Genomic DNA, 26,289 nt, shown 5'->3' on the forward strand with positions numbered 1-26,289 from the left:
TGAAGGATCATGTCACACTGAAGACTGGAGTAATGATTCTGAAAATTCAGCTTTCCATTAGGCTTGCCGCGATAGACGGTGCTGACGGTGATACCGGTGTTAAGCCGCAACACCGGTTACGTCACTTGCCCACCGCGTCACCGACCCCCACCGTCGTTTAGATTTTTTATTGTAATACAAATCATTTAGTTCAGTAAAAGAACAGACACTACAATTAAAAACTGAACGCGGCTGCTCAATGCAGCGTGCAGAACGACAGTCGCATCACAGATCAGATTTCGTTTCTCCAGTGAGAGTCGAGCTGACTGACAAGAAGAGTGAGGTGAGGTGAGACCGACAAGACGATCCCGGATGATTTAGTTTAGAAACTAGATGCAAAAGCGCCTGTGTGGCAATATTTTGGATTTTGAAAAGCCTGTTGACTTTTGCCTTTTATCTAAGGTGATTTTGGAAGGTTTTTTAAACATTCGGTTCTTATTTAATTGGTTCCACATTGTTTGCTGATTTTTACTTTATTTAAACTTTGTGTCATTTATTTATTTTATTTGACATTCGTTTTGCTAATAAACGTTCTACGTTTCTTATTTATTTGGTTATATATTATACATGTTTACTTAGCCTATTTCCAGTTTTGTATACCTATTTAAACTTTATGTAAGTTATTTATTTTATGTTAGGCATAGCCTGCCCTATAGTATGATGCATTTTTATTTGTTTTGTTAATAAAAGTTCTAATAAAAGCAATTGACACCGAACTGCCGCTAATTCAAAAGTGAAAGTAAAATGCGCACGGCACTTTTAAGCTATTTAAAAGCGATCCAAGCTTTCTTACTCGTTTTGCTAATAAACGTTCTACGTTTCTTATTTATTTGGTTATATATTATACGTTTACTTATTTCCAGTTTTGTATACCTATTAAACTTTATGTAAGTTATTTGTTATTTTATATTAGGCATAGCCTGCCCTATAGCATGGTGTATTTTTTATTTGTTTTGTTAATAAAAGTTCTATGTTTTATATATACGCTAAAGTGAGTTTGACGTTGTATTTTGTTGTTGCATTCAAGCAATTGACGCCAAACTGCCGTTAATTCAAAAGTGAAAGTAAAATGCGCACGGCGCTTTTAAGCTATTTAAAAGCGAAGGAAAGCGAGGAAAAGAGGGAAAATTCAAACGAACTAAAAACGAACAATTGCTTTACTCCGAATTGCCGCTATTTTAAAGTGAAAGTAAAATGGGCACACCGCTTTTACAAGCTATTTAAAAGCAAAGGAAAGCGAGGAAAAGAGGGAATGCCCCGTCCCCGCAGTGATACCGGTATTACCGGTGTTGTCACACGCCGATTAACCGGTGGGAAAATTTCCTCACCGACACAACCCTAGTAATAATGTAAAATATGTGAAAAATAGTGCGTTTTTCGAACAACCTAGTATGAGAGCCTGTTCTAGTACACCCCCAAAACAAAATCAAGACTTTGTAAAAGAGCATAATAGGACCCCTTTAAAAGAGCAATTTAATGCTCATTCTCTCTCATTTTCATTGCAGATGTGCTTGTTGTCATTTGGTGTTTGGTGGAGTGAATAGTTTGAATGCTGTAAAGACTCACATGCAGACGGCTCACTGTGAGGTCTTCCATAAATGCCCCTCCTGCCCCATGGCTTTTAAATCTTCCTCTAGTACTGAAGCCCACTGCGCCTCCCTGCATCCGGAACTCCCTGAGACAGCAAGGCAGTCCAAGTAAGTTGGAGAAACTACCTTGAAAGTGAAGCTACAGGAAATTGCAGTTAAACTTGAATTGCAGTCAAGCAACCCTTTTAAAAACAGTTAGCCAAAAAATGCATTATTTGAATGTTTGCATTTTTTTTTTGAGTTGCTAATAACTATTGTTTTTTATGACAGGGAGATCTATAAATGTGTGATGTGTCGGACGGTTTTTACTCAAAAAGCATTGCTCAGTGTCCATATTGACACTCACTTAGCCAAGCAGAAGATGCACGTCTTTAAATGTCCCGACTGTAACAAGCTATTCACGCAGAGAGGTTCCCTTCTTGAGCATGTTAAGGTTTGCTTTCTATTTAGTTCGACAAAAATAAGCTCTATTCATTGACATTATGAGTGTATGACCTCATTGTAATTTATCTTTAGGACTCTCATAGGGACTCTAGCATTTATGACACATCAGCACAGAACAACTTGGTAAAAATGGAGAGCTCTGATGGGGAGGAGTGGGGACGGGATGAAGATGAGGACAGAGGAAGAATGGCGAGAGAGGATGGGAACGCTGCTCTCCAGAGTTGGAGCTGCTCACAGTGTCAGACGCACTACACAGACAAAGAGAACTACATCACCCACATGTCTGAGCAGCATGGCAAGGTCAGGACTTCATCAGGCAGAACTCAACAATAAGGAGATTATTTGCACTGACAAAATGTTTCAATACCCCTACCTCAAAAAAAAAAAGAATATATTTGTCAGTATTTTATACACTATCAGTGTTTCCCACAGACTTACACTCTATTTGTGGCGGCGGCATATATACAGTATGCAAATTCATTCTCTGCCAGCAGGAGGCGCTTAAAGCGGGAGAATTAGAGGTTTCCCTGGTAACGCTGTACACAAAGCAGCGCTCTGCTCACAAAAGCTGCTTTATCAGACATTACATGCAAGATGAAATGAAAATGACATCCAAATGACATCCTTCAGAAATACAGTGATATAAAAACACTCGCACCGGGTTTCGATTTTGAAACGTGCAGTGCTTATGTTGATTCAACGAAGTCAAAGCTTTTTGGAAAATCTATTTGTGGCGGTCAGTTTTGATATTGTGGCAGGCACCACAAATAAATCAATATGGGAAACACTGCACTACTATTCAATAGATAAAAAAAAATAAAAATTAAGCAAGGATGCATTAAATTGATGAACAGTAAAGATAGTGACAGTAAAGACATTTGTAATGTTATAATAAATCAAAAAATAAATGCTGTTTTTCACAAAAATATTAAGCAGCACAACTCTCTTCAACTTTGAGAATAACAAGAACAATTCTTGAACACCAAATCAAGATATTAGAATGATTTTGGAATTAGTTTTTTCTTTGTTCAATTGGAATGGTTTCCAATTTGTCCTGAACCAACAAACCTAAACTAACAATGTTTCATCATGATTTTTTATTTTTTTTGGAAGGAACTGAAGAAGTTTCCATGCACTCTTTGTGAAGGGTCCTTCTCTTCATCGTCAAGTTTAAGACGTCACATTCGTGTCAAGCACAAAGGCATCAAAAGAGCGTTTTATTGCCAGTGAGTAAAAAGTATTCAGCAGCATTTTTTCTTTTATGACTTTTTTTGTTTGTCTTATTTTCAAAGGCATTTACTGTCATTTCTTGTTATGAAGACTCTGTACAGGTGGGAAGAGGAGTTTCAGCAGTAAGCTGATTCTTGAGAAACATATTCAGGCTCAGCATGGAGGAGACAGAGGAGCAGCCACACAGAGTCAGGTAAGAGCTCAAATACACTCTAAGATGAACAAAACACGTCCAAAGCCATGATCACCTGACAGTGATTTTTGTTGCTTAAGTTCACCGTAACATTCAGCTTTTGAAAATGCAATTACACCTTGTTTCTTCACTGATCATGTATGTGACCCTGGACCAGTCATAAGGGTCCATTTTTTTGAAATTGAGATTTATACATCATCTGAAAGCGGAATAAATAAGCTTTCCATTGATGTATGGTTTGTTAGGATAGAACAATATTTAGACAATATTTGGCCGAGATACAACAAATTTGAAAATCTGAGGGTGCAAAAAATCTAAATATTGAGAAAATCGCCTTTAAAGTTGTCCAAATGAAGTTAGTAATTCATATTACTAATCAAAAATTAAGTTTTGATATATTTACGGTAGGAAATTTACAAAATATCTTCATGGAACATGATCTTTACTTAATATCCTAATGATTTTTGGCATAAAAGAAAAATCGATCATTTTGACCCATACAATGTATTTTTGGCTATTGCTACAAATATACCCCAGCAACTTAAGACTGGTTTTGTGCTTTAAATAAAAATGAGTATTTAATAAAATAAATATAAATAATTTCATTTTCTAGTAAAACTGAAAAATTACAACATTTATATATACATCTCAATTTCTTTATTTTCAAATATTAAACAACATTTATATATATATATATAGAGAGAGAGAGAGAGAACACTTTGTACAATACCGATTTCAAAAATGTTTCAAAGCAGCTTCACAATAATAAACAAGAAATAACAGAAGCAATGTTGCAAACTTCATAAATTGAGAAAATTCAAATTCTGCTGTAAAGGAGCTCTAAAAAGACAATAGTGTCATTGTTCAGCTCCAGTCAGTTCAGTGTTGGTTCAGTTTAGTTTGTAAATTATGAAATTTAGTGACAAGCAGCTCTTCAGAAGCTCGAGTCAGTTCAGTGTTGATTCAGTTCTCTCAAAATTAATCAATTATGAAACAAATTCAAATTTCTCAAACATAAAGTCAAACTTTTTACAACTTTATCAAGTAACTGGACACAATTTAGCCATAGTAAAGCTCATTGAAGTAGTAGTTTGTAGTTTTGGCACAGTAAGTCGCTTTCAGTGTGTCTCTCTCACTTTCAGGCAGTTCCTCGTATCACAGATGCAGCTGACAGCTCGTCTGAGCATGATGGTGGTCCTGGCACTTTGGGCGGGGCCTCAGTTGAAGCAGAAAGCCAATTGGCCGAGAGCAGCCTGACCAGGCCTGGCAGAGGAGCTGCAGCTGAGGAGCAGGAAGCCACAGGATTCCGCTGCATGCCGTGTGGTTTTACCACAGAGCACAGAGAAGAGTTTCTCCAGCATATTGTTTGTCACCGTGACGGGGGCAGCAGCTTTCAGTGTCAGCAGTGCGGTGCGTGTTTTGCATCCTCCTCCTCTCTCAGCAGGCATCTCTTCATCAGCCATCGCGTGCGTGATTCCCGCTCCGAGCACGCCGAGGCGTCTCCTGTCACTGGTTCAAATTCTGTGACCTCTGACTCCGCAGTTGCAGCAGGGTCCCCAGGGTCACCCTCAAGTGTAGGGGGGACACAGGCGGATGATGGGGAAGGTAAGCACACCTGTAAGGTGTGTGGACGTTACTTTAGCAAACCTGCTGATCTTAATACACACTTCAGAACTCACGGCATGGCCTTCATCACCGCATACAAAACAGACAAACCAGCGTAGAGAGAAAGGAAAGGGTGAGACTCATGAAACCTGTCAAGAACATGTCACCCCAAAATCAACAACAAAAAACAAGAAATTATGTTTTCCTTAAAGAAAATGAAGCATAATTGAAGATTTTTTTGTGATATTTATTTTACTTTGTGACTTTTCGATTTTAATTAAGCACACCAATTCTCATTACTGTAATGCTAAAAATGTATGTAAAAAACATTTTAAATTTATTTATATAATTTATAGCCCTTTATGCCGATTAAAAAAAAAAAAAAACTACAGCATCACAGATAACAAATTAACCAATAACAAATTACTGTATTACGTTAATGAATATCTAATTACAGAAAATCTCAAAAGTAAAATGTTAAGATTAAGATAAAGACTGAATTGTAATATTTAATTTCATTCAGGTAGATTTCAATTTCTTAATGCAAAATATAATTTCTTGTATTTATTTTTGGGGTGTTTCTGTAAGATTCAGCATAAAGCGTGTATGTAATTGAAAGTCTGCAAATTATAAACATTTGGGTTTGTCACAGGCTTTTAACACTCCACATTCTCACCTAAAAACTAGAGAAATACACTGCATGTTTGTAATAACATGTAGTAACTCTGCTAGACAATTTTCGTAAAAACACAGAGGAGACAAGTAATACTATAGAGGAATGATTAGGTTTGATCAACCTAAAAAGTGATTGCTACTAGCTCTTAATTGATCTGAGAGGTTGAGAGACACTGAGCATCATATTGAGAGAGTGTCATACACACGTTTACCAGCCCTGCTAAATTCCTGTGCCTACTGATTCCATTGTACAACAGTCCGTTTTCTCTCATGCAAAATGCAGCTGCTTATATAGATAAAATACTGTAATTACTAATAGTTTAGCACAGCCAAATGCTTCCAAATCAGGTGACTCCTTTGTGCTTGAATTATTTTTATGTTTAATGTTTGTATTTCTTCTATTTGTGTTTCCACAGAGGCATTAAAATCAGGAAACTTGCTGAATAGTTGCTGATCTTTAGAATGAGAACAAAAACAGTGCCTTCTTCATTTAGTCTAAGGTTAAGATTACTGTTAAAGGCTGCAGATGATTTGAAAGAGTTGAGTTATTTTTATGTTTGCGCTGGAATTATGTTTTATTGGTGCCTTACATATCTTGTCTACTGGTTTTCTTTTTAAAGATGATTAGTATAGATTTGTTTTACTGTAACCTCCTGAATTTTTCTGGCTGTTTCATATGGATTGTGTTGAGATAAATAAAAAACTGTAATGGCTAAATCACTACTCTATGCCTTGTTATAGTCTACTGTATATACTCATTTGATAAACCTATCAATAATAAAAAAAAATTTTCAAGTTCAGTCCCGTAAAACTTAAAATGTTGCTACTGTAGTTTTTACAGTAAAGTTCTGGCAACTACATCTTTTTTTTTATACCAAGTATTTCTTTTTTTTCTACGGTGTACTAGTACTCTTTTCTATTTTAATATATTTGAAAAATGTCAGCAGCTATCTTCAGTGTCACATGATCGTTCAGAAATCATTCTTATGTGCTTAAATATATATTTTTATTATTATCAATGTTGAAAATGGTTGTGCTGCTTTATATTTTAGTGGAAACCATGGTGCATTTTTTTCAGGATTCTTTGATAAATAGTTCTTAAAGCAATGTCTTTACTGTCACTTTTGATCAAATTAATATGTCCTTGCTGAATAAATGTATAAATTTCTTTGAAAACAAAATCTTACTGGCTTGAATGATAATGTATGTTGCATATCTTGATATTTGCAAGGCATTTGGGAGTTTGAGTGACCAGATGTGTTTCATTTAGCTTAAACTCTTTGATGATAAATGAGGTGTAATAGCTATTTTGAATAATTTACATAACCCCTTTACAATAATTTACATAACCCCTTTATGTGACAACAGCAGACAAAGACAAGGTAGATGGCTTGTGCATCTGACGAAAGGTTGGCATGAATTTCGGGTCATCAGAAGCTATGGTTAGCTTCTACACCACATGAGGGTGTGAAAGTGTCAGCTTTGACTTCAAATCTCACACTTACTCTCTGTACAGACAGATCTTTATTAACCCTTATGTTTGGGTATAAATGATTTGAAATAGAACACAACCTCTAATACAAACATTTAACTGCAATTAAATAACTGATAATAAAACTACATCTTAGATACACTTTAATGAAGTATACACAGTGTTTACTGTCTCTCATAGAATAATAATAGATGTCCATTTGAAAATACCTAAATAGCAGTATTATCAAATATAGTTTCTCTCTAAAATACATTTAATAAGTTAAAGATGGGCTAGACCCAAATTTTATCAAACCACCATCTCACCATCTTGTACTATCTTTGGTTATGGTCTAATCGCTAAGTTTAAATGTGCAATCAGTGACTTGCTGAAGTTTCGAAACAAAGCAATTATAACATTTCTTAAATCTACTGGTTTGCTGGTTGATCATACATCAGCATCTGCCATCAGACACATGGCATCCTATGGCCTTTGACTCTTCTGCTCCTTAGAGAATGTATCCAAACAACAGCAGTGCAATGGCCTGCATGAGGAGGACACATCCTGCCATGCTCTCTACAGCTGCACCTGGAGTACGAAGAGAAACATATTTGTAAATTTGTTTTATAATTATTTTTTACGAATAAAAGATCCATTCAAATGTAATGGTCATTATTTAGTAGAATTTTAAAAATAATAATTCTGGGTCACATTGAGATTATTAAAGGGGTGGTTGATTGCGATTTCACTTTTTTTAAGGTTAGTGTGTAATGTTGCTGTTTGAGCATAAACAATATCTGCAAAACTACGAAGCTGAAAGTTCAATGCAAACGGAGATATCGTCTTTTAAAATTCTGGCAGTTTAATGCCTACAAAAACGGCTCGCATGGTCTACAACAAGTTACTTCCCGGGTTCGTGACGTAACAAACCCAGATAAACCTCGCCCTCGGGAAAAGGCAGCAAAGGGGGCGAGGCCATGCTGCACTGCTTTAGAGAAGAGGAAGAGAAAACGTCTCCAGGTTACGTATGTAACCATGGTAAATCAATGTTCTAAAGTAGCGGTTCTTAATACTGTTCCTCACGTCCACTGCTCTACACATGCTCTGCATCTCTCTCTCTCTCTCTCTCTCACTCTCTCTCTCATTCAGCTCAGCTCCAACAATGAACTGTTCCAATTATACACTTATTTTCACATAGCTATGAGAAGAGTTAAACATGGACGCACGTGCAGTTGCCGTACTGTATTAAAGCTTTAATCAGGATAAAACCGTATATTAAAAGCTAACATAAGCAGTAGCATTTACAAATAACAGCATATCTAAAAGTATGAGACAACAAGAAACAAAAAACATAAGCCTACCATTAAAAGCCGTTCTGCACGATCCTCTTCAATAATATCCTCTGCTTCTCAATTGGGCTCAAACTGATAAGCGATATTAACTACGCCATTGTTTACAATACAACCGGAGCACATGCCGCTGAGGTGAGGGGTGGGACGGTTAGATGCGCACTAGAGGCGGTTTAGCCAATCACAACACACTGGGCTAGCTAACCAATCAGAGCCCATCACCTATTTCTGAGGGCGGGGCTTCATAAAAGCAGGAAATGATCAGCGCGTTTCTCAGAGAAGGGACAGAGCGGTGTGGAATAAAGGTAAATTATGTGAAAAATAATGCGTTTTTAAAAAAACGAAGCATTAATACATGTTAGACTGCACCCCATAAACACAATCAAGCCCAGAAAAAAAAAACATTTAACCACCCCTTTAAGAATAATTTGTGGATGACTATCACCAAACAGGTTTCCTGACCCTTTTCCTGTCACTTACCTCCTTTTAGTGGCAGTGGGGCTGATCCACCAGAGCCTGAACTGGAGATTCCAGTGGAGTTTCCAGTGGGCACTTCAGTACGTGCAGTTTTCAGTCCTACAGCTTCATCCAGTGCAGCCTTTTGATCGACCCTCAGCCCTGAAAGCTGAGCCTCTGTTACTGCGGCAGCATTGTCAGGACCCAAAGCCTTCAACTGGCTGACCGACAGTGCCTGATCACAAATGACAAGAGTCACTTTTTCTTTTCTTACAGAGCAACTCAATTAAAGGGATACTTCACCCAAAATTCTCTCATCATTAACTTACCCTCCTCAATCAAATCGGGTTCATATAATGCAAGTGTATGGTACCTCCAAAATTGACACTTCAAAAACCACACAAAGCAAACATGACGGTAAATCATATGACTCTAGTTGATGAATCAATACAGTTGAGGTCAAAAGTTTACACCCCCCCTTTCAGAATCTGCAAAATGTTAATTATTTTACCAAAATAAGAGGGATCATACAAAATGCATGTTATTGTTTATTTAGTACTGACCTGAATAAGATATTTCACATAAAATATGTTTACATATAGTCCACAAGAGAAAATAATAGTTGAATTTATAAAAATGACCCTGTTCAAACTGTTAATACTGTGTTCTTAAGAATTACAGAAGGTTCAAACTGATGCTCCAGAAAGAAAAACCATGCATTAAGCCGGGGGTGAAAACTTTGGAGATGTGTACATTTTTGTTATTTTGCCTAAATATCATATTTTTTTAATTTAGTACTGCCCTTCAGAGGCTACAGAAGATACTTACATGTTTCCCAGAAGACAAAATAAGTAAAATTTACCCTGATCTTCAAATTCAAAAAGTTTTCACCCCCGGCTGTTAATGCATAGTTTTCCTTCTGGAGCATCAGTAAGCGTTTGAACCTTCTGTAATAGTTGCATATGAGTCCCTCAGTTGTCCTCAGTGTGAAAAGATGGATCTCAAAATCATACAGTCATTATTGGAAAGGGTTCAAATACACAAAAATGCTGGAAAGCCAAAGAATTTGTGGGACCTGAAGGATTTTTCTGTAGAACAGCAGGCAGTTTAACTGTTCAGGACAAACAAGGGACTCATGAACAACTATCACTAAACAAAAAAAAAACACAGTTGTGGATCATTCAGGTATCAACACAGTATTAAGAATCCAGGGGATGTAAACTTTTGAACGGGGTCATTTTTTATAAATTCAGCTATTATTTTATCTTGTGGACTGTGTCTTTTTAAATGAAAGAATGGGTGTGTGAGAGAAAAATACCAATAATTTTAACTTTTGACACTATAAACCATTGCATCTGGCCAACTTTCAGAATTTGTGAAACTTGTGTGAGAAGTGAAGGTCCTCTGTGCTTCCAAATCACTTATATCATGTTTTTTTTCTCACAATTGTTTCACTTCAGAAGACATTGATTCATCAACTGGGATTGTATAGAGTACTGTTGTGTTCATTTTTTCACGATTTTTGAATCATCAACTTTGAGAGAGCCATCCATTTGCATTATGTGGACTCAACAGAGATACATTATTTTTCTAAAAGTCATCTACGACGGCACGAGGGTGTTAATGCTGAAAGAATTTTCTTTTTTGGGTGAAGAATCCCTTTAAGAAGTAGTCAAATATAAAATACGCAGCAAGAAATAAAACATGAAAGTCTGCAAACAAGAGATTAAACTTACAGCTAAGCGATCCGAGGATATGAGAGGGATGGCGGATGGCTGAATGAATGGCAGGACGGTTGAATTTAGACTTCCCAGCTCGACAGCACTTAAACCAGCTAGAAACACATGAAAGGACAAAGGCACATTTTAAGCTTGAACTAGTCACGTGTAAATATTCAGATTTATCACTTGGTGTCCTTTGTAACTCACCAATAATGTTGCCCATAATGCTGACTTGAGCTTCAGTCCAGGTGTGTGATTTTCCAAACGCAGCCACTGCCTTTTCCTTCAGATGCTCTCTAATGTTCAGAGGACAAGGAGCACGGCCCACCACCTCTACTGACTCCCTGAGAAGCACACACATCACAGGAAATCACAATGGCCAGGTCTGTACACAGCAGTTTTGTTGTGCTGTAGGGTAAACAAACATACTTAAAATTGAGAATATAACCATGAATGTGGAAGTGTTTCTAACCTGAAGCTGAGGGGATTGAGCTGATCGATCTGGACAGGTTGTAGACCACAGATAAACTGTCCCAGACCCACCATCTCCAGCTGTCCTAATCTAGACACGTTGATTCCAGCCACCCCTTCAAAGGCCTGCCAGACTGCTGTCCTCTGCAAAATTCATCATTTTCATTTGCTTTTGTATATTGTTAATACAAATGTGTATATTTAATACATGCAAAAAAAAATTCATAAATGAATTCAAGTGTTCAGGGTCGGTAAGATTTTTAAATGTTTTTGAAAGAAGCATTTTATGCTAACTAAGACTGAATTTATTTGATCAGAAATACAGTAAAAGCAGTAATATTGTGAAATACAATTTCAAATAACTATTTTAAATGTAATTTATTCCTGTAATGGCAAAGCTAAATTTGTAGCAGCCTTTACTCCAGTCTTCAGTGTCATGATCCTTCAGAAATCATTCTGATATGCTGATTTGCTGCTCAAGAAACACCTAATATTATTATCAGTGTTGATAATGTAACTGTGAAACTCAGACGTCTTAAACATCTTTACTGTCACTTTTGATCAATTTAATGCATCCTTGCTGAATAAAAGTTAATTTCTTACTGACCCCAAACCTTTGCACAGTAGTAAATAAATAAATAATGTTTCTTTCATAACATTTTTTTTACTACAAGTTTTATATATAAATTCTAGATGCTGTTTGGTGACTGAATGTGTGTGTTTGTATTACCTGTGTCTGGGTAAAGTTGCAGGTGGTCATAGTCTCAAGAGTGTCCAGTGAGGCAGTGCTGAGGTTGCCTAGCTCTTCAGCACTGAAGCTCTGGCAGATGCAGCCCAGATCAGCAATCTGGGACTCATTCAACATGGACACACTCCCCCATGCCTGCCATATACAATAGACATTGTCTTTGACCACTGAAGTCAAGCTGTAAAGGTTTTCTTAGATTCTGTTGTGTATATATATTGTGTATATATTATAATTTAACTTGCGGGGTTTGTGTGTACCTCCAGAGTTTTTGCTCTGAGTGCAGCCAGTTGTTCTGTGCTGTAGTTGGTTATCTCTCCTAATGTTGGCACAACATCTTTGAAAGTCTGCACAGTCATTTTACTGAACTGGGTGGGAGTCCAGTATACATTCCCCTGTTTGAGATCCTCAATATATGGGAGCGTGGGCTCTATTGGAGTGGACACCACTTCAAAGAAAGAAAGAAAGAAATACAAATGGCATATTGTTAGATATCACTAACATTTCCTCTATTGATTATTCTGGTTGTTTCACATGCACTCTCTGGCACACCTACCTTCACGCTTCCTGCGGTTTTGTAGTGGGCTACTCGTTTTGAGGTCAAAAAGTTTGCGATGAAGTGCAGAGAGATCAAACCAAGAGCGGAACTCCTTTGGAGGAGGAACCACAGGCTGACTGGGCAAACTGTCCATCAGGTCTGACAGATATGACTTTACCCAGCTCTGCAAGACAGATGAGCGGAATGGAGGGATGGATGGGTAAATTAAAAATAAATAAATAATAAAATTATGGCCATTTAAAATAAAATTAAGGAAACAATTATTCATTTATTTATTCATAAGTAAAAACAAAAAATAGATAGATGATTGATAGATAGATAGATATTATAGTTTTATAGTTATTTATTGTTAAATAAAATATATATAAAATAAAAATACATAAATAGCTGTGAGAATGTTTTAAAAGATATATTCAAATGTTACACTTAATACTAATATTTATAACAATTAGTATAATATTTAATTATATTATAATTATTATTTAAAAATATATAATATAGCAATTATATATTAATACAAATGTAATAATTAAAATAATCATTTATTATTAGATTTTTTTAAATTATTTGAACATTAATTAAATTCATTTTACATTAAATACATTTTAAATGATGTACATTTAATCCTACTTTTTCATAATCTACTGGTCAACAGCATTGCTGAGATTCTTACTTTGGGTGGCAGCTTTTCAATGGCAGTGTCATTAAGTAACAAAAGTGGCCCAAGCACCCTCATATCTTCCTCTGACCATAAAGTAGTGTCCCTTGTTCAAAAAAAAGACACATGCATCATTAACAGCAATGCAAAATCTCTAATTGCAGCACTTAAGGCTAGAGAAGAAGGATGTTTAAAGTGAGGAATTTTTCAAATGTTTAAAATGCACTTGTTTTGAAGCCACTGCAGGCACAGTCTCTTTAACAATGAAACAACTAGAAAATGTGGGATGTGGGATCTGAGGTCTGCAGAGGTGGGCTGTGTGAAGCCATCGTGAGTTATGTGTGATTTTGCACATGCCGTTACCCATAGGTGGTCGTAAGCAGTCTGAACAGATGCTCTCTGTGCTGTTGCTGGATATACTGACAGGAGGCGAGAGCCTGCAGGGTGGAGTTCAGAGCCACGGGGTTCAGAGAGGAAATCCAGGCTGGGTCTAACTCACACACCAGAGGGCCTAGAGTCAAAACCTCTGCCGCAGATAGATCAGATGCGTTCCTCTTCTGCACAGATACAGGATACAGATTAGGACAGTGCCTGCAGTAGTAGTACAGAAGAATCCTTTTCCTTTTCTGCTGATGTCACATGGTCTGCATTGTCTACTGGATAATGTTAGGCATTCTTTTCTATTGTTTTTCCATGTAAACATCCTATAAATGTGTGCTTTTCTAAAAGCAAAAATGTGAGACTGTGGGAAAAAAAACAAGGTCTAGAGACATGTTACCAACTTTTAACTTGAGCACTGTGTTTTTTTTAGAATTCTGGGTCATGCATGAGACACTGCAAAAGACGCTGTGCAAGATGCGATCCCATGCACAAAGGTCAATCACTTCCACACAGAAAGTCAATGAAAAAAGAGCAGTGAAATGCAAAAACGTGAAACGCGGGGTAGTAGAATGAAAGAAAAAAGGTCTCCAGGTGTGTTTTTTAAAAGTTGAAAAGGGGCCATTGCCATAATGCACTGCAATGGTTGTAATATGAAGTTACATTCTGCTGCGTCTTTTTAAAAACATATTTCAACATACGATACATGCAAAATGTAAAAATATTCAATCTACTCCACAGTGCTGCAATCCGGCACATTTAAAGTTTGCATCCTTTTAATTCAGCTAAGAGGTCACGCTGTAACATATCGATTTGGAGAGCAGCAAATTTGCATAAGCTTCCGTTTCCAGTCTCCTGCATTTGCATTGAATGTACAGTAAGTCAATGGAACGAAAAGTCTACTGTGACGCCTATTAATTCTGACTGGATTGTGGTATGTATTGCACACCATCCAATCAGTTCATGATGGATAAGTCTCACCCTGCATTTTTTCTTGTTAAATATTCTCTTTTACTCAGAAATGCATCACATTACAGAACTGAAATGGCTTGCAACCAGCAACACGCTAACTTTAGATGTGCGTGGGTTATTTTGGACAGGAGAAGAAAAGCCTGTGTATATGTGTGCACATATTACCAGGCAGCTGATGGCTCTTTTGGTAAGTGCACTGCGTGCTGGAGAGCTGTTTGGCAGAGAGGATAGGTTGACTTGATTCATCTTCTCCATGAAAGCAGGACACACAGCATCGGACAGGTTTTGAATCTTCTCCACTCTGAATGTGTCATGACCGTATGGATAGTGTGAGAGGGGACAAGTAAAAAAATAAAAACTTGTCTGTCTTAGCATATGATTTAAACTGAAGTTAAATTCAATTTGAACGCATTTAACTTCTTATGCATATACAGCACTGTTCTGTTCTTACGGTAGATGGATGAGCAGCACAGCTGGGATGGCGTGGAGCTCAGAGTTTTTAATGTCACTGAAATATCCTGGTCTCTGTTCCTCCAGACTTGCAAAGAGTTTTTGAGCAGTACAGCGAATCTAAGAATGAAAAGGAGATCGGGATGGGGAAATTTTTTTTTTCTTCTATATTTAATCATGGAAAAGTGGCAGAGCTGATGAAAGACGGTGTGTGAAAGCATGATGAATAATGTGATGTTTACTTGAACCCTGGAGAGCCATGCGCAAGAATTGTTAAGTGTCTTTGCCATTTCCAAAGCATCAGTTCGATTGATTTTTTCAATCATTTCACAAGTGACACCCTGAACAGCCTGATCCAGCTTCCTGTTGAAAACACCATGAGCTTGATCAGGATATTACATCTTAAGGCTGCAATTCACTACATAACTTGTGCACAGATTTTTGCCCTGATTTGCAGTCTGTACAACTCAACACTAGCTGTTGAAAATCAAAGCCAGTCTGCAGATTCTAAGCAGTCAGCGTTGACAGATTTCACAGAAAATTGCGTAGTGTAGGCTATGAGGGGTATAAACTCCAATTTTTTAGCCTCAGACTATAATCCAGTCAGAGGCTATCAAATGTTTCATACTTGAAGCCAATTTTAGAACATTTTATCTGATTGTTTTAGTTTGTCATGCATTTCCTAGCAATTTGAGGCACACATTTCTGCATGAGTTTATTGTGGTCAGAACGGCCTGAAAGTCAAGTAGTGTGTGATCCTCAGTCGATGATGCCCAGTTTTTCTCTGTAACCATTTACAAAGTCGGCAAGTGTATGATGCTCCAATTTTAAAATCTGCCCCAATTTTGCAATCTGCTCCAATGTTAAAAGTCATGTATTTTATTCCAGGCTTTATGCAGACATTTATTTTTATTAAGATGCAATTCTGCTCACAAGTTTATATAAAATATTTATCATTAAAAAATTTGATTAGTTTTAATTTAGTAGCAGTTTCATTTTTTATTTAGTTTTCTTTCTTTTTTTAAAAGATCTTATCTATCTTATTTAAAAAAATCCTTCTAGGTCTACATAAAGTACACAAAGCATAGCTGTATTATGTTGCAATCATATACTGTAGAGTCTCACCGTAATTCACCAAGGCTGATCTTATTACCCAAAATCTTCTTCAGAAGGAAAACTGACTACAGAGAGAAATAAGGACATTAGAGAAACATGAATGTAGAGGTAATGGTTTTGGATTTTTATATTACTATCAAGTGTGTATACTTGAGCACGAGTCCAGCCGCGTCCCTGCAGCTGATCCACAGAGCTGAGGTCTGCCTTCTCCAGCGTGGACAGGGACAGAGAAGAGAGGAGAGAATCTGGCAACCCCTTCACCAGTTCAGATGCATTTACATCACGACGGAACTGTGGATTCGATAAAACCAAGAGAGAGAGCAGAATCAAGGATGAGGGATTTCACTGATAGTTTGGTCACTTTTTTATTCTTCTTATTTGGGGAAGCTTTTCCATCTCTTTCTGAATGAACTCATCTTATTCTTACCGCTTCCAGTAGTGCTGTTCTTTGTAGGGAGGACATCTTCTCACTCATAGTGTTCAGGGCTTGATTTCCCAGCAGCCCTTCTGCCTTCACATTCTTGAGGAGGGAACTGGCCACCCCTCTCACCATCGTACCCAGAGACAACAACTTCTCACCACTTATATTCTACAAAAGACAACATTCTTGTGAAAACAATATATACAGTGGGTACGGAAAGTATTCAGACCCCCTTAAATTTTTCACTCTTTGTTATATTGCAGCCATTTGCTAAAATCATTTAAGTTAATTTTTTTTCCTCATTAATGTACACACAGCACCCCATATTGACAGAAAAACACAGAATTGTTGACATCTTTGCAGATTTATTAAAAAAGAAAAACTGAAAAATGCTCAGTATTTAGTAGAAGCACCCATTTGATCTAATACAGCCATGAGTCTTTTTGGGAAAGATGCAACAAGTTTTTCACATTAATGAGGAAAAAAAATTAACTTAAATGATTTTAGCAAATGGCTGCAATATAACAAAGAGTGAAAAATTTAAGGGGGTCTGAATACTTTCCGTACCCACTGTATATATATATATATAAGGAACAAAACTCAGCTCTATAAACTGAGCTGAAAATCTAACCGTAGCAGCTTCCAACAGTTTATTAGCCAGAGTCTTAGCTTGAGCTGGGCTCCAACTGGCCTGACTCAAGTTGGTGAGAATGTTGTTCAGGTCCTCAGAGGAGACCCTGGACAGCCAGGAAAGAGGAAGGGCAGACACGGCGGATCCCAGAGAGAGCAGAATCTCAGGAGAGGAGGAACTGCTATCTTTCTCCAGAATGTTCTGTACTAGCTGTCTTTTCACCTGAGGGAGGGTTGAGGGGAAGAAAAAGTAACATTACAGTTATGCTACAGGAATTTGGGAGCAACAGCGATTGAATAAAGTGGCAGTTCTGACCTTGCCTATTTCAGGGTTGTTACAGCCATCAATCTGAGACAGCAGTTTTCTGCTAAGATTCAGATTCAGAGACTGTGCACCATCAAAGAAACAAGCCAGAGAGCCCAGTCTGTGAAAAAGTAAGAAGTTGATGAAACAGGAGTGAATATGTGATCCTTGGAGACCTGTTTCCATATCAGAGTAAATAAACTAAAAGCATAATGAGACTTTATATTTTGTAACTCTGTTTCAAACAATTGAGACTTTATATTTCATAGTGTGACTTCTCACTGTTGTGATTTTATATATTATAAATACAATGTTATTGTTTGTAATTGCAACTTTGTTTCTACTAATTGCAACTTAATACTTCACAGTGGGACTTTATTTCTCACAATTATTAATTTGTTTCTTACCAATTGAACTTTGTCTGATACTTTTTTTGTAATTGTAAATTTTTTTCTTATAATTGCGTCTTACATTTCACACTGTGACTTTTTATCTCAAATTTGAGACTTTTTTCTCATAACTGCGGCTTAAATTTCACAATGTGAATTTATATCTAGAAATTTTGAATTTGTTTGTTATAATTGCACCTTACATTTTACAATGTGACTTGTATATCTTTAAATTTCAACTTCTTTCCTCATAATTGTGACTTTATATCACACAATGTGACTTTCTGTATCACAATGCAACTTTATATCTCATAATTGTGACTTCATTTCTTGTAATTGAAAATTTCTCACAGTGTGACTTTATATATTTTTAATCACTTTTATTTATTTCTGTAAACAGAGCGGCAACAGGCTTCCAGAGGAACCAGTGTATTAATGCTGATAACCTAACTATCTTTTACCAAACACATGCACTAAACACACAGTAATGATGGAAATCCTGACCTGTCCAGGTTTTGAGTGAAATTGTCGCCGCTGGAACACTCTTGTTTCAAGCGTTGAAAAAGTGTTCGGCCAAGGGCAGGCTGTATTCCATTAACATTTTGAAATGATGGAGAGAAATCTGAAGTCCAGAAAAACTCACATAGCTGACAAAGAGAAAGATTACTGTAGTTATTTGCAGTTATAGGTGGTTTTGAATGTACATTATGTTCGTATGAAATGCTCTGAGACACAAAGGCAATGGAACAATACACATATGAATTATGGCATTTGCTTGCATTTCATGTCACAGACTCTGACCTCTTCTTTAGGGATGGTCTTTGCTTCTTCTAAAGACAGTAGAGATAGAAAAGGCCCCATCATTGTCAACACCGTAGCGTTCAGCCAGGGCATTCTGGCAGGACATATATGGACCGCTGTTGAAGCTAAAAAAAAAAAAGTGTATAAAGTGTATAAATAATTTTTTTTTTTAATTATCAATAATTCATATTTCTACTAAATATAATTAATCTCCTCTCTTTGTATTTCTGCATTGTTTATCTTTGGTGTTTCTCTTTCTTCATTCTTCTGTTCATGATCCACGGTATCATTACAATTCTATCTACAGTATAAATATTTTCTTTCTGAAACACGCTTGTCTGTCTTTGTATTTAGCTTTTCTTTTCTAATGTTTTCTCTCCACCTTCTTCACCACTTTGCCATTCCATTTCAGTTTTCAGTTCTTTCATTGACTTCTTTCCCATTTACCATTCATCATTGGATGTTGAATCCCTTGAGCTCCTAGTACATTCATCACAGTCTTCACAACATTTTCTAGATTAGTCAAGAGAATTGATGCATAGATTATATTATATTATATTATATTGTATTACCATTATATTATCAAATTTAAAATGATCAGGTCTGTTTTGATGAAAAAAGCTTGATGATCACTCAAAACTTACGGATGATCGGTTTTTCCAGTGATCCAGAAGGCTGGATTCTAAAGGCAGGCGCTTTCAGAAGGCATTTAAATTCATTTAGTGCAACTCTCACTTTGATCCACCCTATAATCACATGCCTCTGTTCCTCAGACAGAACGCTGAACACCTCACCAAACACCTTCATCCTTCAGCATCAAGAGGGAGAAGAGAGAACATACAGTACACAAACAAGGAAACAAAATTTTACTTCAGAATTGAGGACTAAGATAAAGATACCCCATATGTTTAGTCAGAGTTTAATGAAGCGCAATACGCTCACATTTCAGCCAGATGAGATCTTTGTGAAAATGCAGGCAGCACAAAGCTAGATGGAGGCATTGTTTCTAAGAAGGGTTTAGCCGTCCATAAAAGCTTTGTTAGATCTTCTTTATTGAGCTCTGTTCCATTCTGCATGATTGTCATCCAGGAAAGAGGAGCCATGAATGCCTGCATGAAACAACTAGGACCTCCCTAAGTGTGTGCAAATGTAAAACAAAAAAATAAATAAAGAGAGAGAGAGAGAGAATGTAAAAAAGTTGTGTTAATGCCATTTTGCCTGAACAGTTTGAACAGTTCTACGAAGCACTGAACACCAAGTGCTACCAAAATGATTATATTATATTATATATATTTTTTCTGGTAGTCCAGCACTAACCGTACTATTCCTCATGAGATCAATCATATGGCCCATGTTGGTGCAGTTCCGCATCTTCTCAGCAATGTTCTAAATTTAATGTAGATTTCCCATCAGGATGAACATAAAATAAAGACAAAATATGGACATATGGGTGCCTCTCCTGTGTATCTCTCTGTATGCAAGCCAAAAACATGTATTTGCCAGTAAATGTCCCAAGCACTTAACTAAATCTGAAAGAACCCTGCAAAAGATTCACAAAGAGACTAACAATGTATTTATTCATTTTAAAAGTTGCAAATAGTTGTATTGTTGGATTGGGGTTCGGCTTTGGGTTAGAGTTAGTGACCCTTCACAGGGAGTTTGATTGACAGGCGAGCTGACCAATCATTACGCTGAATCTGCCATGTTTGCCCAACAAACAAACCAGACAAGAGAGTAGATTAACGTTGGAGGACTTGAACTTGAAAATTGTGTGTATTGACATCTTTCCATGGTTGAAAAAAGATACCTTCTGGTGTTCATTCATGTTTATTTCATGCTATAAGTAGTAATGATCGGTTCATGTGCCACTTGAATTGAGGCGCTAAAGTGATTTGTCGTATTTTTTCACTGCGTGAGAAAATTATGTGGGGCATGAGAGTGGCATGGCTTGTCAGACATAGCAACAGTAAAGAGGGAGAGGGTCTTTGCGAAGGGTCAATTGTCTTACTTTAGCTATAGGTAACCATATGCGTGTGTTTGGGATATTGAGAGTTACCCAGACTGAGTCCTGGTCTTCTACCATTTCATTGAACTGCAGATTAGAGTGAGAGGGGACAAACTGAGGGAGTGAGGAGAGAAGCTCTGGAAAAATAGAGATAGGGTTCTCTATCATCTGTCCATATGAGCTGAAAGATAAACAAAGAAAATGTAGAAGTTTTCCATGCAATGAAATGTGATCTTTAGTATTCAAATATACACCTGGCATATAGTTGCTCTATAACATTAGCTCAATGGCAGTCTACCTGTTCAGTGAATTGTTCATTACAGGCACCTGGTGACCTGAAACAATACAACCGCATCATTTAACAAAAGACACAATGCATGACTGAGAAACACAAACACTCTCTCTTTATGACTGGAAACAAAAGGAACAAACATTTGCTAGTTCTGAATAGTAGCACAAACTATAGAACAATTGTTATCTGATGTGATAATATATAATGCATTTATGACGGTAGTAGATTATGATTAGTAATAAATTTTGTTCAGGGTGTGGCAGCACTGGAATGGATGCAATATGCAAATATATCCTCACACTCTTTCCTTGGGCACTTGTATTTGCTTATGGTTTATGCAATATAGCTCCCTTAATTTATTACATTAAGCACAGGTGCAACACATAAGTCATTCTGATACCATGATTATGTAAGGCCAAATGTGTTCAAGCTAAGAGATAATGAAAATGTGGCTGTACAAATTTTACCTTTCTTGAAGCATGTGCTCATCTGTCAGGAAACAAAGGAAATGTAAATATTACATTACAAAACAATGTAAAACAAAAAATGCTGTTTGTTCTGAATAAAACTTGCATGCAAATGTATGGTTGATTAATGACTGGTGAACAATGCTAATATCAGCAAGTTAGGAATTAATTCATATTCTAATGATAGTTTCATCTTGCATATCATACTTGGGCGTTTCTTAACTTTTATGACCCAGAAATGTATTTTATTACTTTATTATTTAAAAAAAAAAAAACATGTATATAGGAAGGTTGGACCAAAAAAGTCTGTTTTTACTACATTTAAAATTTTTCAAATGCCTTTTATGTGAATTTTGTTTTACCCTTGTACATCAGACCCAGCCTTTTAATATTTAAATATGAAAATCCATAATAAAAATATAAATTATTTTGTACATTTTTTTGTATTAAGATAATCAAGAAATAAATAGAATTTCAATATTTATTGTGTGAAAATGATTTATATATATATTTTGTTTCCCTTAAAAATGAGATTTAAGAGCATGATTGAAATTAATATTCATGTGATAAATCATGGGATATGTGAAGGACACAAAGAAAAATCATGGTAAATATCACTTATAAACTGATTATTTTATTGTGAGTTTTCAAGCTGTAATTCAGCTGTAATCAACCTAATCTCTAATCAAGCTGTAATTTAACAAATTGTGCAAAAAGTGTAAAAAATATTATTTAATTGTCTCTGTTTAAGATATTTAATTTGATATCTATGAAGCAGGACAAGAGGTTGGCCATTTTATTAGTGTCATTTCCACGTAATGTTATGAAAACTACATTGTTGGTTCAGAAAAATGACGATTCAGAAATAGTGTTTCAATAGTGCCTACAGTTAAAGAAACAACCAATTTATCCTAGCACATCACTGTATTTTCAGTATGAGATATAACTAACTAATGATCGTGTGGTACTAAGTTACCAGAGTCTTGGCCATTTCCCTGAAGTCTGCAGGTATTCTTGGAAATCCTATTGTTGACTGGTTGACAGGCATCTCCATCATACCCTGGGACATTACTGTAAATAATAACAACACAAAACATTTATACTGAAATTAGTGACATTTTTGTTCATTGTAAGATGCTTCACAAAACATTGTCTCTTTTATTTAAGATCCAAAACTATGAAATTAAAAAATGCAATACTATTAAACCAGTTACCTGTAGTCCACTGGACTAGAAACGAGAGGCTCAAAACCTCTCTATATAACCCCATTTTGCTGTTCCCTGTTCTCTTTCTCCAGATGAGGCTCTATGGACATTCAATATGGATTTAGATTTCAATGAAATCATCACATTGCAATGACCGCACACAGACATTAAAATAACCATATTACATAATGCTCTTCTGCAAATACTTTATCTAGAATGGCAGCTTTATGATCTGCAATGGCATTATCTGACAGAGGTAAATCACAAGTGGACAATACAGACATATCTGATGACAAGCAAAACAGTTCCATTCAATTGCATCAATGTTTGCATAGTACAAAAACTTTGCATTATTTAAACACGCAAGAGCAAAATTAAACTGTAGATACTCAAAGCATCATGTCAAATATGGGATAATGTTTGAATAGCAATAAAATACATACAAATCACAAAGGATAAAATCACCAGAATATTACATTAAATGGAGATTTCTACTGCAAAAAAACAGAACAGCTTCCTCCCGTTTTGCGGTGTCCCTGTCCTATTTGTGTTGTTATTGCATAAACTTGCATCTTATGTTCCAATGTTACTATGGTTTTTGTAGGCATGCCAACTGACTCTCAGATACCGCCTATCGTTCCCTACATCTACCTTGTGAGGATTTGGCATGAGTGCTAGGATACTGCCTGTGTGAGATCACTCTCCCTGGAATACTGCTAGACAAAAACAGCCTTTATTTCTGATCTAGAATAGCTGTATGACAAAGCAAATCTGTACAATGTAACTAATGATTGAGTTTATTAATTTTAAGGGCTTAGTGCAAGTGAAAATAGATTCTTAATACATCTTGATGTCACCAGCTTTTACAATGCACAAATCATCTAATAAAATCATTTTGAACAAATGTTCCTATAGACAAGGGGTGGGCAAACTTGGCCCTTCCAGGCCACTTTCCTTCAGAGTTTAGCGCCAACCCTAATCAAACACACCTGAACCAGCTAGTCATTGTCTTCAAGACTACTAGAAGGCTACAGGCAGGTGAGTTTTATCAGGGTTGGATCAAATCTCTGCAGGAAAGTGGCCTGGAAGGGCCAAGTTTGCACATCACTGCTATAGATAATGCACAATGATGTGATACTAAATAAGATTTTAATATGGTTACATTTAAGGGTTCACCGAAAACTCAGTCATTTATTTATATTTAAATATTTAAGAAAACCGAAATAAGTGAAAGCATTAAACTATAACAAGGACTTTTAAGATACAGTAAAAAATGTGATGGAGGTACTCACTGTGAGCGATGATCTTGAGATGACACAAGTATACTGCAGCTGATAGTCTGCTCAGCAGGTGCACACTGGGTTCATTTCAACATGGTTTTCCTCTCAACCCCACCCAACACAGAATATGGGAGTCTGTCTGTGCAGGTGTGTCAGCTATATGAAATCACATGTGTGGTTTTGTGGGGACAAGATGTGACTTTCCATCACCTTGCATTTTTTTAAAAGTGATTTGAAATAATCTAAGGCATGAAGTCACAGATTTATAGCAGTTGAGATTATTATTTGAAATAATACGCTAGACTGAACGTATTGCTTTTTAAGTACATGATGAATTATGTTGGTATAGGGGTTAATGAGTTGATGTACTGTTAAAGTCAGATGCTACATTAAGAGGACAATTAGATGTTTCTGTAAGAATGAGCAGTAACTTATTTGGTCCCTGGTGGCTTGTTAAGTCCAAAAAAGAAACTTGTCGCTTGTACAATAGTTCACCATTGGGTAGTGAAACTAAAAAACAAAAACAAAAAATGTCAACGAATGGCCAAATGTCAAAAACAGCACTAAGTTGGACTGTTAAGTTAGACTTTAAGCTAAAAACAAATTTAGGATAAATCCATGAAAAAAATTGAATGGAAACAAGTAGCTTAAAATGCTCTACCAAACAGTCCATGCTATAAAACATAACAGAAATAATAAGTGAGTAATTAGACCAAGCCCCAGCATGTCTGGACATACTTGAACAGAAAAACCTGTTAAATTCAGCTTAATTTGCCTTTCATCTCTGTGGACTCGTTTAGCAAACAAGCCAGGACTGTCCTCTCCCCTGATACACACACTAATGGTTGCTGATAATAGTATACAACAAAGACGTTTTCATGTATATGTAGGGATCAAGACAGACACACATTGTATAATTTTTCTCTCTTTTATTACAAAACACTATAACACATTTTTCACTTATTATGGATATTCATTTGCTCATGAATTTTCTTTGGCAGTCCTGGGTCACTGAAATGATCTGGAAAAAAAGAGATGTTGGCTATAATTTAAGAGCATAATTTCACACACATTATTATTATTATTGTAGAATCAAATAAGATGTTTATGTGTGTTACGTGTTAAAAAAAACAGAAGACTCAAGACACATTTCTGTTGTAATATACGCTCAACAATATTTTGAAGAACAATAAATTATTCAATCTAAGAACAAGACTACGGTATTTACATGCTAAATGTGAAGCATTTTATCAAAAGATTCTAAGTGGCTTGCACGAAAGTGTGCAAATGTGTCTGATACTAATTACCTGCTGCAAATTCACGAATGTCTGTAGGCCTTTTCAGAAAAACATCCCTATTAAAAAGAGACACAGACAGAGAGAATGGATTAATATAAAAAGGTTGCGTGATCTTGATGGAAATGTTTAAACCAACCTTCTGGGTAGTAACCCAACCGCTAGGTCAAAACAACCCAATCACTGGGTTTGTCCATACTTTACCCAGCGCTGGGTTGTATTTAACCCAGCATTTCTTAAAGTGAAAACATAAACATAAAGAAACATAAAACATAAAGACTGACCTTAAGAAGTCACTGAGTAACATTTCCACCTCTGGATGAGACCTTAAATATTTTTCATTAGCTATCTGCGTCTTGACCTGGAGCATGTGAAATCACATATGTGAAGTTTAGGTTTTGCTTTAGAAAAAAACAATCAATCACATTTCCCATACAATTTCTTTAATAAATGCCATATATCTACTGTTCTTTAGACCAGGTTAATTAGTAAAACTTCATCCAGCGCCAATAAAATTCGCAGATTTTCAGCAGAAGAAAATAAAATACCTTGAACTGGTGCAGCTTCTCCTGCTGCTCGAGGCTTAAAGCGCCCAAATCGAGTTTCTCCAGAGTGTTTCTCTCCGCCATCGATGCGTCTCTGCCTAGTGTCCCCAAGCACCTTATGTTGACCTGCGTCACGCATTCTGTTGCCAAGCAACATACACTTCCGTATGCACATATTTGATAAAAAGTCACTCAGTAACATTATGTTCACTACGTCAAATTCTCTCATTTTTAGCTTTCTATTGTTGCATTTTTCTTGTAGTCTAGTTTTCCTATTATTAGAATTTGTGCTAACGTGATGTTTAAACTTGATTGTGCTCATTTGTGTGAATTGAATACAGCAGTGTTATGCAAATAAATATTTACATGTACATTTAGTCATTTAGCAGACGCTTTTATCCAAAGAGACTTACAAATGAGGACAATAAAAGCAGTCAAAACTAACAAAAGAGCAACAATATATAAGTGCAAATGACAAGTCTCGTTTAGCCTAACGCAGTACACGTAGCAAGGTGTATATTATACACACACACA

At 36.3% G+C, this 26,289-nt stretch overlaps 3 protein-coding genes across 3 annotated transcripts in view; 1 reads left to right on the forward strand and 2 right to left on the reverse strand.

Annotated features, from left to right (window-relative positions):
• The window catches only part of znf687a (zinc finger protein 687a), a 14,681-nt gene extending 9,231 nt beyond the window's left edge, over positions 1–5,450 (forward strand). Inside the window, exons 6-11 of the mRNA XM_016524226.1 lie at positions 1,545–1,736; positions 1,899–2,061; positions 2,145–2,372; positions 3,186–3,298; positions 3,393–3,495; positions 4,638–5,450. Coding sequence (XP_016379712.1) covers positions 1,545–1,736; positions 1,899–2,061; positions 2,145–2,372; positions 3,186–3,298; positions 3,393–3,495; positions 4,638–5,219 — 1,381 coding nt within the window. The 3' untranslated portion in view covers positions 5,220–5,450. The remainder of the gene's footprint in view (positions 1–1,544; positions 1,737–1,898; positions 2,062–2,144; positions 2,373–3,185; positions 3,299–3,392; positions 3,496–4,637) is intronic.
• A 1,994-nt stretch (positions 5,451–7,444) lies between these two features.
• On the reverse strand, positions 7,445–22,499 carry LOC107717411 (otoancorin-like). The gene is made up of 27 exons (XM_016524143.1): positions 22,407–22,499; positions 21,431–21,452; positions 20,970–21,006; positions 20,723–20,852; positions 19,984–20,052; positions 19,609–19,799; positions 19,311–19,474; positions 18,667–18,791; positions 18,370–18,512; positions 17,489–17,597; positions 17,174–17,395; positions 16,549–16,710; positions 16,272–16,412; positions 16,131–16,186; positions 15,248–15,368; positions 15,007–15,125; positions 14,721–14,856; positions 13,569–13,762; positions 13,221–13,311; positions 12,545–12,710; positions 12,249–12,436; positions 11,974–12,126; positions 11,245–11,387; positions 10,980–11,116; positions 10,788–10,885; positions 9,076–9,286; positions 7,445–7,834 (listed from the first exon to the last, which is right to left on the reverse strand). The coding sequence occupies exons 1-27, from the start codon at positions 22,497–22,499 to the stop codon at positions 7,755–7,757; spliced, it is 3,501 nt and encodes a 1,166-aa protein (XP_016379629.1). The 3' UTR covers positions 7,445–7,754.
• Positions 22,500–24,843: 2,344 nt separating this feature from the next.
• riiad1 (regulatory subunit of type II PKA R-subunit domain containing 1) lies at positions 24,844–25,988 on the reverse strand. The gene is made up of 4 exons (XM_016524153.1): positions 25,759–25,988; positions 25,495–25,571; positions 25,223–25,269; positions 24,844–24,936 (listed from the first exon to the last, which is right to left on the reverse strand). The coding sequence occupies exons 1-4, from the start codon at positions 25,837–25,839 to the stop codon at positions 24,872–24,874; spliced, it is 270 nt and encodes an 89-aa protein (XP_016379639.1). The 5' UTR covers positions 25,840–25,988; the 3' UTR covers positions 24,844–24,871.
• Positions 25,989–26,289: the final 301 nt, after the last annotated feature.

This window comes from Sinocyclocheilus rhinocerous, unplaced genomic scaffold, assembly GCF_001515625.1.
Source record: "Sinocyclocheilus rhinocerous isolate Xijiao unplaced genomic scaffold, SAMN03320098_v1.1 scaffold1622, whole genome shotgun sequence".
Taxonomy (NCBI): Eukaryota; Metazoa; Chordata; class Actinopteri; order Cypriniformes; family Cyprinidae; genus Sinocyclocheilus; species Sinocyclocheilus rhinocerous.